Source organism: Leptodactylus fuscus, chromosome 1 (genome assembly GCF_031893055.1).
Source record: "Leptodactylus fuscus isolate aLepFus1 chromosome 1, aLepFus1.hap2, whole genome shotgun sequence".
NCBI lineage: Eukaryota > Metazoa > Chordata > Amphibia > Anura > Leptodactylidae > Leptodactylus > Leptodactylus fuscus.
This window is the reverse complement of record NC_134265.1, coordinates 280,824,456-280,837,211: the sequence shown is the minus strand read 5'-3', so window position 1 is coordinate 280,837,211 and position 12,756 is coordinate 280,824,456. Positions and strand designations below refer to the sequence as shown.

The following is a 12,756-nucleotide window of genomic DNA, read 5'->3' as shown; positions in this document are numbered from 1 at the left end:
AAGTGCTAGCCCGCACATGGAATTTAATGGTGATCACTCTGCAGGGAAAGGCACTGGGTCTGGTTAATAGCTTTGACTTCATAAATGTTATTATAAGTTACTTGAGAAAGCCATAAGTTTTTGATTACTTTTTACTGCTGAAGGTGTCGCTAGAGGTGGAAGTTTCTCCCCTCACTAAGTGTGGCCTTTATTGCAGCAACTGAAATCCAGCAATTATTCCCCTACACATTAGAGGTACACGTGCACATTTTATTCCCAGCTATAAAGTCCTCCATAATAAGCAGTAGAGGAGGTGTCAATAAGCCATGGACATCTGGAATGTACCCAGCTCAAGGATTTAGGCATGAGCTGATCAGCGAACCCCTACTGAGTCATCTTATTATTCTAACACTGCCTCTTTCCCGCCCAATCTCATGTCAAGTAAGGTGATAAATGGCGCTACTCACCTGCTCTTAACACCAGTTCTGGCATCAAAATAAGTAATATGTGGATGGAAATTGTGTGATGTTACTTCCAATCCAATAGATATACAGGTGTATGTGAGAGGTAGAATGTAGAGGATACAGTTTGGTAGGTTTGATCTAGACCAATGCTAATGGCAGCAGGCAGAAAAATGTATATTACAACAGAATCTTCTCATTGTTAGCCCCTGGAGCAAGCAGATGAGGATGCCCTGTAAAGCTGCAATGTGTTTAATACATGGTTGTTAGCTATTTTGGCCATGCTTCCAGGAGATTCTCAAAGCAGCCAGGCATGGAACTTATTTGTTTCTACATTTCCAGTTCTTTCTTCAGATACTGGTCATACCTTCATAATAACAGTCAGATTTCTTCTATTAACAGTGCAAGAGTACTCCATAAACAGAGCAAATAAAACTTTCATGAATAAAAATAAACCAGTAAATGTCCCCATTAAAGGGATGTCCCATTCAATTTGATTGGATAAAATGTTTCTTTGTGTATAAATTACTGTTACATTCTTATTATAGTGTTCTTTTGCTTGCATTTATTTAATGTAGATTGTGAGCCCCATATAGGGATCACAATGTACATTTTTTTTTCCTATCAGTAAGTCTTCGCAGAATGGGAGGAAATCCACGCAAACATAGGGAGAACATACAAACTCCTTGCAGATGTTTTTTCCTAGCGAGATTCGAACCCAGGACACCAGCTCTGCAAGGCTGCAGTGCTAACTACTGAGCCACCATGTTGCCCCTCTTTTCTTGCATATTTGAATGTCCACCTAATGTGTCCAGTACTGGACATTAGAAGCGCCTTAGTGCAAGGATTCCTATTGACTGGTTTGTACAATACCAGAAATCACTGTTTTCAAGAAAAATCAGATGAATGTCCTGAGCTATTGAATATGTGTGACCATAAGCTCTGGACATAGTAGGTGAATATTCAGAGAGAAAAGCAGGTGATGCCATAACAAGCGTGTAAGGGCAATATCTATGCACAGGACCAATTTTTTGTAAATGAAAATTCATTTACATCTACTCTTTTTGGTGATACATAAAGTAACAAATGTTCAAACAAATGTTTGAACATTTGTTACTTTATGTATCACCAAAAAGAGTACAATTAATATTTTTATTGAGTTTCATATCTGTGCTAGTATTTTGTAAATTTCTGCAAAATATGTTGGCGATATATAAGCAAAATGTATTATTTATTATTAGTATTACTTACATTATTCTGTCCTGTTATAGGAGCAGAGCAATAACATTACCTAAAGCACAGAAAGGACAAGCTTTATTTCTAATGGAGCCTGTCACATTTCCATCAGTTAGCCCATCATTTTAACATACAAGATCTATCTTGTCAGAAATTATTGACTATATCTGCAACAGAGGCTCCTATTCCAATACAGATGTGAACATACCCTTAACACTGTTAGCCTCAGTAAGCCATTGCTATAGTGCTCTGAAATATAGATAGGCCCCCGGGATGTGTGTAAAAAGAGGTTTTAGCCAATATGCAAATGAGGTCCATTGAGCACAGGAGGTGTTGTCTTCAATCCCTGAGCACAGCCACATCATCAGTAACCATGCCCATCCTGGCTTCTTGTTAGCCACCTGGACAATGGAAGATTAGTGTCATATGGCCCAGATGTGAGTAAGCGGAACTCCGAAATTCTCCATATGCCCAATACAATGGACAATCGCTGGGGGAGGTGATATCATATTTCCAGTTCTAAATAACTTTTCATAAATGAATAGTGCATTTAAATATAAGATATTTTGTAATATATCTTATTAAGGATATATGTTTCCTTTTGCACTCATTAACCTGTTTCCTTGATCCTTATCTTCAATCTCACTAGGTTTTTTTTACATTATATCTGTCTGCTTACTCAGCCTCACACATACAAGTCTATGGAGCGGAGAGGTTGAGTAGGGAGAGGTTGAGTAGAATTCTCCTGCCCGCTGGTTAATTGATTTCATATATTAATGTGTACTATGCATTTAGGAAAAGTTGTTTATAGCTGGAGGTACGCTTTATAGAATCCCTCTCATGTCACTCCTCCTGACACGTCTATTTTAGTAAATAATTGCACTGCTCATAATATAACAATTCTGGTACATCTTTTCTTATACCTCTATATTGTGCTCTTCCCTTATTGTTCCTTCTAGAAATGTATGAGTAGTTAACCAAATGGGCCTTACCACTTGGGGCTTTATCCTGCACTTATAAAGTAAGGTTAAAGTTGGCATCAAACACAATAGTCCTCACTTTCTTTTTGTCTTTTCAACCATATTTGCCCAATAATGTTTAACGGCCTGACTATACCTACCGTATAAGTGGGTACATGTCGGATATGCCAGGAAAGGAAATTGCTTTCACCCCCTTACTCCTGCCACAAGTTTGTTGGAAACTCATCTTGTCCTTACTATTTGACAAATGATCTACACTAAAGGAGAGCTCAGTATTTTATTTAATTCACTCTCTCTGTAATTTCAAGAGACTGCTAGTAAGAATTTCATTCTGTCATCTGGCTACAATTTAACAAAGGCTGAGAACAATTCACAGAGTGGATTCTGTCAATGGATCATCTGTCCCAGTCGTGTAAGATTCTATGTGAACATTATGAATATTTTTATATTACTATGTTTCAAAAAACAAATACATTAAATATGTTAAATACGTTATTAATGCTTGTCAATTGACTCTTCTAATGACTCTCCAGAGTAAAGTTTCTTCACTATATTAGATGTAAATCTGGGTTAACAACAGCAGGTGACAATATGAGTTACTCATCTGGGTAATAGGATGGATAAATATTAGATACACATGAGGATCAGTAACAGGTGGAATAATAGAACTGGATGAATAAGAGCATGGAGTAAAGTAAGATTCACATCTGGATCTGTAAGAGGATGCAGTAATATTGGATTCACATCTGATTAAGTAACAGGATGAAGGGATATTAGATTCAGATGTGTATCTGTGGTCAGGCAGGTAGTATTAGACTCACATCTGGATCAGTAACATGTTGGTGTATTATGAGATCCCTATTTGGATCAATTAAGGGATTAGATTCACACATGGAGTAATATAGTATTCCTTACACTCCTGGGTAAGTAACAGAACAGAATAATAAAGAGTAATGTCTATTTTAGTAGAAGAAGGGGTAATATTAGATACACATCTGGATCAGTAAGAGAACAAGTTAATATTATTAGATACACATCTGGATCAGTAAGAGAACAGGGTAATATTAGATACACATCTAGATCAGTAACAGGACAGGTTAACATTAGATGCACATCTGGATCAGTAACAGGACAGGATAATATTAGATACACATCTAGATCAGTAACAGGACAGGTTAATAGTAGATACACATCTGGATCAGTAACAGGACAGGGTAATATTAGATGCACATCTGGATCAGTAACAGGACAGGGTAATATTAGATACACATCTAGATCAGTAACAGGACAGGTTAACATTAGATGCACATCTGGGTCAGTAACAGGACAGGTTAATATTAGATACACATCTGGGTCAGTAACAGGACAGGTTAAAATTAGGTACACATCTGGAGCAGTAACAGGACAGGCTATTATTAGGTACACATTTGGATCAGTAATAGGACAGAGTTATATTATATTCATATTGAATCAGTAACAGGACAGGGTATTAATAGGTAAACAGGGTGATATTAGATACACATCTGGATCAATTTCAGAACAGGGTTATACGAAGTACACATCTTTATCAGTAATAGGACAGGGTGATATTAGGCACACACATGGATCAGTAATAGGCAGGGTAAAATTATATCTACATTATAATATTAGACACACCTATAATATGATAGGGTTATGTTTCAGCCATAATTAAATCAGAAAAACAACATAGTAATATTGGATATACTGTACTTCTGCTGAATCAGTAACATGATGGGGAACTATTAGATACTAGTCTGGAACATTAACAGAATGAAGCAATGTGAGATCCACAACTGTATATGGAAAAGGACAAAGTAATAATAGATATTATCTGGATTCAGTTATGTGACAGGACAATATTATATCATATGGATTAGTAACAGGGCAGTGCAATACTAAATATACATCTCAAGATATTCAGCATCTGGAACAGTATTAAGACAAGACATTATATTATACACATGTAACTACCTACACAGGAGCACAGGAAAATAATAGCAAATATGTGTTGGTCAGGAATCAAATGTGAAGAGAACCAATATATTTGATCCAAGTGCAAGAACAAGCCAGTCTCTATACAATGAGTTAGTACATGAAGAGGACAGTATTAAATGTATGTCTGGGTCAGTAACATGGTGGATTTATACATCTGCACCGGACAGTATTACAACACCGGCAGAGCTAATGTTCGGATCACCATAACCACTCTTGTAAATACAAGTGCATATTATATACAGTGTGCTATGACGTATACATTCACAGTAACGTGGAGGAGATTCTATCATGTAGTTACAATGTGTTTCATTATTTTTATAAGCTCTCCTTCTTACTGATTTTGTTAACCCTTGAATTTCCTGTAAACCGAGTCATATTTCTTAAAGTGTTAAATTAAGAACTAGTCAGCCATCCGGCCATTGCTGTGTTCCTCCACCCACTCAGGATTGGGAAGAATAATTGATGTGTAGCGTTCCCACAGTGCATTTCCTCAGAGAGGACACTGGAGCATATTGGAATTCACATAGACGGGATTAGATTAAATACAATCGCCTTGCAATGCTTTCTAATTGGCTCGGAATTGTCTAAATAGAATTGCAGCTTGGCCACAGATCACAATTCCACAACTTATATGTACTTAGTGATGTCTCCAGGTATTATTCAATAGGATACATTACAAAAATACATTTTCAAACTCTGCAGTTTATTTTATTAATTTTTAGTTTATTAATTTTTCGTTGCCTAAAAAGCACAGTGTTATTAATTGTTACTACAAATTAGAAGTTTATTAATTGCTCTTTAATACCAATTATAGTTAATAATACCAGATAATGGTAGCAATAAAAACAAGTGATAAGAACAAAAACAGTATATCGCTAACATGCATACCAACATATATAAAGAAATATTATATATATATATATATATATATATATATATATATATATATATATATATAATGATGTGTATATAAATATATCTAAAATTATGTGTATATAAATAAATAAATATATTTACATTAATGCGTATTAATAAATATATCTATATAATTATAATATATATATATATATATATATATATATATATATATATATATATATATGTGTGTGTGTGTGTATATAAATATAGTTAGATAGATATACACACACATATACCCATCACCACTTCCTTAGATTTACCTTCTTTTTGTGATCTTTCTTTCTATCCCCCTTGCCACCCCCACTACCCTCTGTAACATTTGCAATAGATACATAGAAGTACATGCTAGTACTTACCTACATCTCCCGCAGAACAGGAGCCTGTGTCAGCGCTGCCACATCTAAGCATCATCGATTACTTGGTGGAAAACAGCTCATTTTATAGGCATATGACCAATTAATATTACATTAGTCCTTACACACGCCGAGGCTCGCTGCCTCCTATCCCAGCAATGTATTATTAAGGAATTTAGTAATCAGAGGCTTCCATGTAGTGTTATATGTAGCACACACATCACAACAACACAACAGCAGCCCAGCCATTACCTGCACTGTCTCAAGTGTCGTTTTATTGCTGTGGTTTTCTAATTCGAGATTAAAAGCAAAGCCTGTCTTTCACTGGGTGTAAATGTACAGTTAAAAATATTCCATCTTGTGCTCCCTAGACGATGCTCAGCCAACCCCAAGCTTCATGAATGTTTTATCAGCATCCCAGGCTGGAGAGTGGGGGAGAGGGGGAAACAGGAGCAAGTCACTCTTCATAATTGCAAATGAAAATAAGGGGTTTTAGATGTGGATATGAAACAGAATATTACTCACCAGTGCGAGGGATTCATTGGATGGATATATATATAAATATATATATATATATATATATATATATATATATATATATATATATATGCGTGTGTGTGTATACAAACAAATAAGTTTATTTAAGAAAGTGTATGCATATATATACATATACATTTACATATACACACACGTTTATAAATGTGTATATAGATACACATATATCTATGTGTGTGTGTGTATATATATATATATATATATATATATATATATATATATATACATATATGTACAACAGTGTAACTCAAATCTAAATATATTTAAGAAAGTGTATACATATATATATATATAGATAGATAGATAGATAGATAGATAGACAGACACACATTTATATATGTGTGTATAACAGCATATAAACACACACATACACATTATATCAGTTTGTATTGCTGTGCATGATATAATGACACGTCTTTATTCTCTTCTAGATTGTCCTTGTATTTCTTCTACACTAGGCAGCATGGAGGAATCGTTTTGTCATTATCATATGTCACTTAATTGTATCTCCAGTCTCTCAAAGTTAAATAGGAGCTGGGTCCCACTAGGGAGCTGCCATGTGCCTCTAGACTGGAGATCTCAAGCAGAGAAACTCACTCTGCAAAGTTAATTTCAATTCCCGATGAGGATTTCACACGGTGCCTGATTGTGACCCGCAGTAATTAGTAGAGATAACTGATGATTACTTACTTATTCTCTGTAATTATCTGCATTTTACTATTCACTGTGTAATTTATTAATTCGCTGGTAAAAGTGCTTGAGCAATAGGGAGTAGGAGAAGGTGGGAGATGACAGGGAACACCCCCACACAGGAGGCTGCGGGTATAATCCCTGTGTCCAGAGTCATCACAGGTAGTTACACCCATTATGTGTATGTAACTCCATAGATCTACACTGCACGTCACATCTAAGAACTTTACTCTGAAAACTGCACAAACCAGTCTAGAGCGAAAATTATCATAAAAGGAATTGGAGAGAAAAACAAAGAGTGTTCACTACATTACACTGTGTATATTTCCTCAACTACAGGACACATCGCATTAACCTTTCTGGCCCAGTTTTCTAGTCACAACCCTTTAATTAACATAAAAGACCCCCCCCCCCATCTGCGGATTGTGGGGCAAGAAACTCAACACGTGTACAAATGTCAGGATATCGCCTTCATAGTGGAGGTGTGAAAGCATAGAGAGAGGTAAAACAGACAGATAAAAAGGATAGATAGATAGATAGATAGATAGATAGATAGATAGGAAATAGATAGATAGATAGATAGATAGATAGATAGATAGATATGAAAACATAGAGAGAGTTAAGACACACAGATAAAAAGGATACATAGATAGATAGATAGATAGATAGATAGATATGAAATACATAGATGAATATATACAATTGCAATATAATTTTTTCTCATGATAATAAATCTTAGTCATGATAGATAGATAGATAGATAGATAGATAGATAGATAGATAGATAGATAGATAATATAAGAATACATTCTACATTTTTTTTGTCAGAAGTTTTATGTGTGTTTGTGCATGTATATATAGTGTGTGTGTGTGTGTGTGTATATATATATATATATATATATATATATATATATATATATATATATATATATATACTCTGTACACATAAACGCATGCTGTCAATAGTATACATTTGATATGTATAATGATGGAGGAGACTGATCTATTGTAAAGTATTTCTACACCTCGCAGAGTGAGACTTGTAACATTGCGATATTAGTTAGTATAAGACAAAGGCCTGGTGCATGAATGGTGCAAGAACAAGGGCACTACAGATACAACACATCCCAGTGATTTACTTCTATGACATGTCCTGTCCTGGCTTTGTAGAGCCATCTCTCCAAATACAGAGAGATCAGACAAGGTAAGTGTAAGGAGCTGGAGCTGGCCCTGGTGCTGAATACATGCGAGCTTCCTATAAACTACCGTAGTCATGTCCCCGGAACCTTCTACCTAGAAGTACTGTATATAACTCTGGTGATATATCAGAGGGCTTCCTTTAATGTGTATGTGCACCTTGTACACCACATCTTTACACACTTAATAAATATTGAGGTTTCCCTAAGAATCTCTGAATGAGTGTTGACAAACAATGTCTTTGTTATTGGGCTGGGGTACAAGATGATTCCTCTGTTAGTAGATTATTCCAGATTACTCTAGATAACCTCAAATAGTTCTGTCTAATTGTCTTACAGAACCAATAAAAGAAAGGAGATGCTGAGAAGATGTAGAATATACCATGCATAATATATGTCACTGTGGTGGAAGTGTTCAAAGGCTTGTGAGAACTATATAAGGACTGTATACTGGGCGGACATTTGCCCTGGGGCAGTAAGTAGATGATAATCACCCCGACTGGGGCAGGACAGTGCTACCATAGACAGCTCAATAATATGGTGATACAGGCATGGCTATGATGAGCCCCCAGGGATTACCTATAGACTGACAGACATTGTCATCCCATAACACCATTCAGCAGCAGCAGCCATTCCTTACATTAATAACAATGCTCTTTATTTGTGAAAAATACCTTTATAACGAATGCATTGGAAATAATCCACTGTTCACGAAATACTCACTTCCCAAACCAGATCTCTAGTATTTACATGGTTTTATTATCACTCATAGAGTATGCTGGAAGTTTCACACAAGTCCAGACAAACTTTCTTAAAATAAAATTTCTTTACAAACAACTGTCAAAGTTTTTTTTTTCCTCTCTTTTTTGTTTTTAATAAAAGACGATTCAACATTTGGAATAACTTAATACATTACCATCATAAATAAAAGCTTTATAGCAAAACAAGTCAATCCAGTCTTGTACGGGACAGAAAAAAACCTGGAACCAATACAGCAAGAACCGGTCAGAATATATTTAGATGTGTGTTGTGGGTGTGGAACGAAACGCACTATTTACACTAGTCTGCATGGGCCCCAATGATGAGTGGATTGTAGCAATGCAATGTTGTGGCTAGGCAGACCCTAGACTTATTCCCGACAATTCTTTTAATGTGGGGATCCCCATTAAATATGTAAGGAATTTAAGAAACAGGCTCCACAATCCAAGAGGCTGCAGCTACCTGCTCAATACGGAGGACTGGATGGAAATCTACAGATGCTGATGTCTAATGTCTGGATATGTTGGTTTGTCTATTAAATCTTTGTCTTCTGTGCATTAACTCATGTGAAACAGATGGAAAAGCAGCAAATCAACTTGTAACCTTGTAAACGATCCATCCCCATATGCTGTTAACAATTGATTGTAAACGAAATATTAATAATAATAATAGTAATAAAAATAGTGATACATACATCGGGGTGATGTTATCTAGAGCAAAGTCACAACAGGGGGACAAATATACTCATCATCACATTAAAAATATATGTACTGTATATTTATATATATTTCTATCTGATCTATTAGGTTAGCACCGGACTCGATTGCAATGGCTTGGCGGTAACCGAGTCCCCAGCATCAGTCTCTTGTTCCCGGGATCCGCATTGTTTTACAAATAAATCGGGAAAATAAGAAAAACGTGTCTTACTTGTGCAGTCCTGCTCCATATACAGTGAGTGGAGATGAGGAGTCACAAGACACTAGTGACCTACAGGAGACATTAGGAAGGAGGGATGTCCTGGATGGAGATGCAGCTATATACACAGATTTAGAAAGAATAAAAGCTCTCATGTCCAGTAGAAAATCCCAGCTTTTGCCTAAATCCCGGCCGAGTATTTCATTCTTTTCTGTTTCTGCCTCTGGTTGCAGAACCAGACCCGGACCACGTTCTTTTTAAGGTCCAGTTTCTCGGCGATGGCCGCGATCTTTTCTGAAGAAGGTCTGGGCTGGATGGCGAAGTAGGCTTCCAAGGATCTCTTCTCTGGGGCCGCTATGGACGTGCGTTTCCTCTTCTTTTCGGCCCCATTAAAGAGTTCAGGCTTGGTGAGCTTCTCCCGGTGAGACTTCTCGGCCTCTTCCAGCCAGGCTTGCAGGATGGGCTTGAGGGCTATCATATTGTTGTGGGACAGGGTGAGCGACTCGAACCTACAGATGGTGCTCTGGCTGAGAGAGCCCACCCCGGGGATCTTCAAGTTGGCCAGGGCAGCCCCAACATCTGCCTGGGTAACCCCGAGTTTGATCCTCCTCTGCTTGAACCTCTCAGCAAAGGCTTCCAAGTCCCTGGGATCGGCGTCGACATCGCTCATGCATCCCATGTGGGATGGTAGCCCGTGGGCATGTGCCATGCTGAGTGCAGCCTGGTGCATGGGGTTCATGCTGGACATGTGAGGGTGAGCTGGAGTGGACACCACAGAGCCATCTGGTCCTGTCATGGCCCCCAGTGTCAGCCCTGGGGTAATGTGGTCCAGAAGTTCTCCTTCCAGGGGCTGGTGGTGATGGTGGTGGTGGTGGTGGTGGTGATGGTGAGAGCCAGCCACTCCAGAAGGATGGGAGATGGGGACTGATGAAGACGAGGAGGCAGACGTGCATGGGATAGTGTTCATAGTGTGGTAGGTAGCGTCCGGCTTGAAGGGACTGTGGTGAGGAGTGTGGTGGTGATGGTGGTGTTGGCTCTTGCACTGAGACACTATATCCACAGCAGCCAGAGCTTCAGCACGGGCCAGCAAACTCTCATCCAGACCTCCGAATATATTGCTCTGCAATGTCAAATAGAAAGCACACATTACTGTCTGCTGGGAATTCAGCGATTAAAACTTTTCCAGAATGTTAAAAAATCCTGGTACAGAGAGAAGAGAGGGGAGAACACACAACACCAGATACATGCAACATCCCAGGTCATAAAAATTAATATGAAAGGCAAGACCGGCTGCATACATAAGTGGAGGCAAAAGACAGAAGGAGAAGGAGAGAGGGGGGAAACACTGGATGTGTAGGGTGATTTGCTGTGCAGACATGAAAAAAACATCAAGCAGATAAAGGGGCTGTCAGGATGTGCCTTAGAGCGGTGCTCATGCACACTACATACCGGTGGGGTTGGGAGACAGGCTCTTCTCATCGCCTCCGAGCTGCTGCTGCTGCTATTGCTGCCTCCTCCACCACCCCCAGAGCTGGTCCTCACACTGGTGATACTGGGGGAGCTGGTGGCCGACGACGAGGAGTGTGGGGAGGAGGAGTGCAGGGCAGAGTACTTGGACTCATCCTGGAGGCTGCTGCTGTGGGCCATGCTGAAGGGCTGCTTGCTGTTCAGAGACATCATCATCATGTTGAGCTGTGGTGGAGGGGCGCAAAGACCCCTCAAACTAGTGACAGCAGCCTCAGCCTGAAATGATGTTGGTGGCTCCTGGAAGCCCAGGCTTCCTCCTGTCCTCTCACTCCCTACTTGTGTCTGAGAATGTCCCTGTGAGGAACGTGGCTTTCTCTATCCTCCTCCTCCCCCCTGAGAGTAAATACAAGATCTTGTAATATTTTCCTTTCTCTGCTGCCACTATTACTCCTCCCATCCAGGGTCTCCCTCTCTCTGGCTATTAATCTTTGATATTCCTGGCTACTAAGAAGCAGTGCAGCCTCTTCCTAGCGCCTGCTCTCCAAGCCCTGGACATGAGAACCACAAGCAGGTACCAAATAATGGGCAGCGTCCATGTGTCCCAGGCCAGTGGTGCTCTGCCCCTCACCCTTCCCTTACTAAGATACTATGCCAGGCACCTATTGTCTCCATCATCCAGCAGGAACCCTGCGCTGCTCCTCTAACTCTTAGTGTTGTGTCTGTCTCTGGCTCTCCCTATGGAGAAGCACTCTGCTTTCTCTTAGACGGCTGCTGCTCCTGATGCTCCTGCTGTACACCTTGGCCTGTCAGGTAGTCTATGAGAAGAGGAGGTATCAATGTGGATTGGATGCTGGGCACATCCTGCCTCTCTCTTCCAAGGGTTCCCAGCTCCTCTGTGATTGGACAGCAGTGTGTGTGGAAGTGTGTGTGTGTTTGTGTAAGGATGGATAGACATTGTAGACCTTCTCTGCTTGACAATAGATGTTTTTTTCATTCCATATTTAATTTTCTTCATTTGAATGAATAATTTTCCCCACCATATTCTGACCATGGTTGCTGCCTGCAGTATTGTCTTTCACTGACATTAGCAATATGAGGTTAACACACTTGTTGTGCTCTTTTCTGCTTAGAGCATTGACATCATGGGGAGAAATGTTACATATGATGTCAATTGCGATACCCTGCAGTCATACTGTGATAACATCACAAGTTGGAAGGGTATAAGCTGGGG

The 12,756-nt window shown here is 39.0% G+C and overlaps 1 protein-coding gene across 2 annotated transcripts in view; it reads right to left on the bottom strand.

The window, feature by feature from the left end:
• The window catches only part of POU4F2 (POU class 4 homeobox 2), a 47,457-nt gene extending 35,229 nt beyond the window's left edge, over positions 1-12,228 (bottom strand). Inside the window, exons 1-2 of one of the 2 annotated variants that reach the window (XR_012711760.1) lie at positions 11,508-12,228; positions 10,071-11,178 (exon numbers count right to left, since the gene is read on the bottom strand). Coding sequence is in view for 1 of the 2 variants with exons in the window: in XM_075257692.1 (XP_075113793.1) it covers positions 10,240-11,178; positions 11,508-11,744 (1,176 nt within the window). In the remaining variant the exon portion in view is untranslated. Of the gene's footprint in view, positions 1-9,629; positions 11,179-11,507 lie in introns of those variants that run through there. The other variant, XM_075257692.1, reaches the window with a different exon arrangement.
• Between the last annotated feature and the right edge of the window lie 528 nt (positions 12,229-12,756).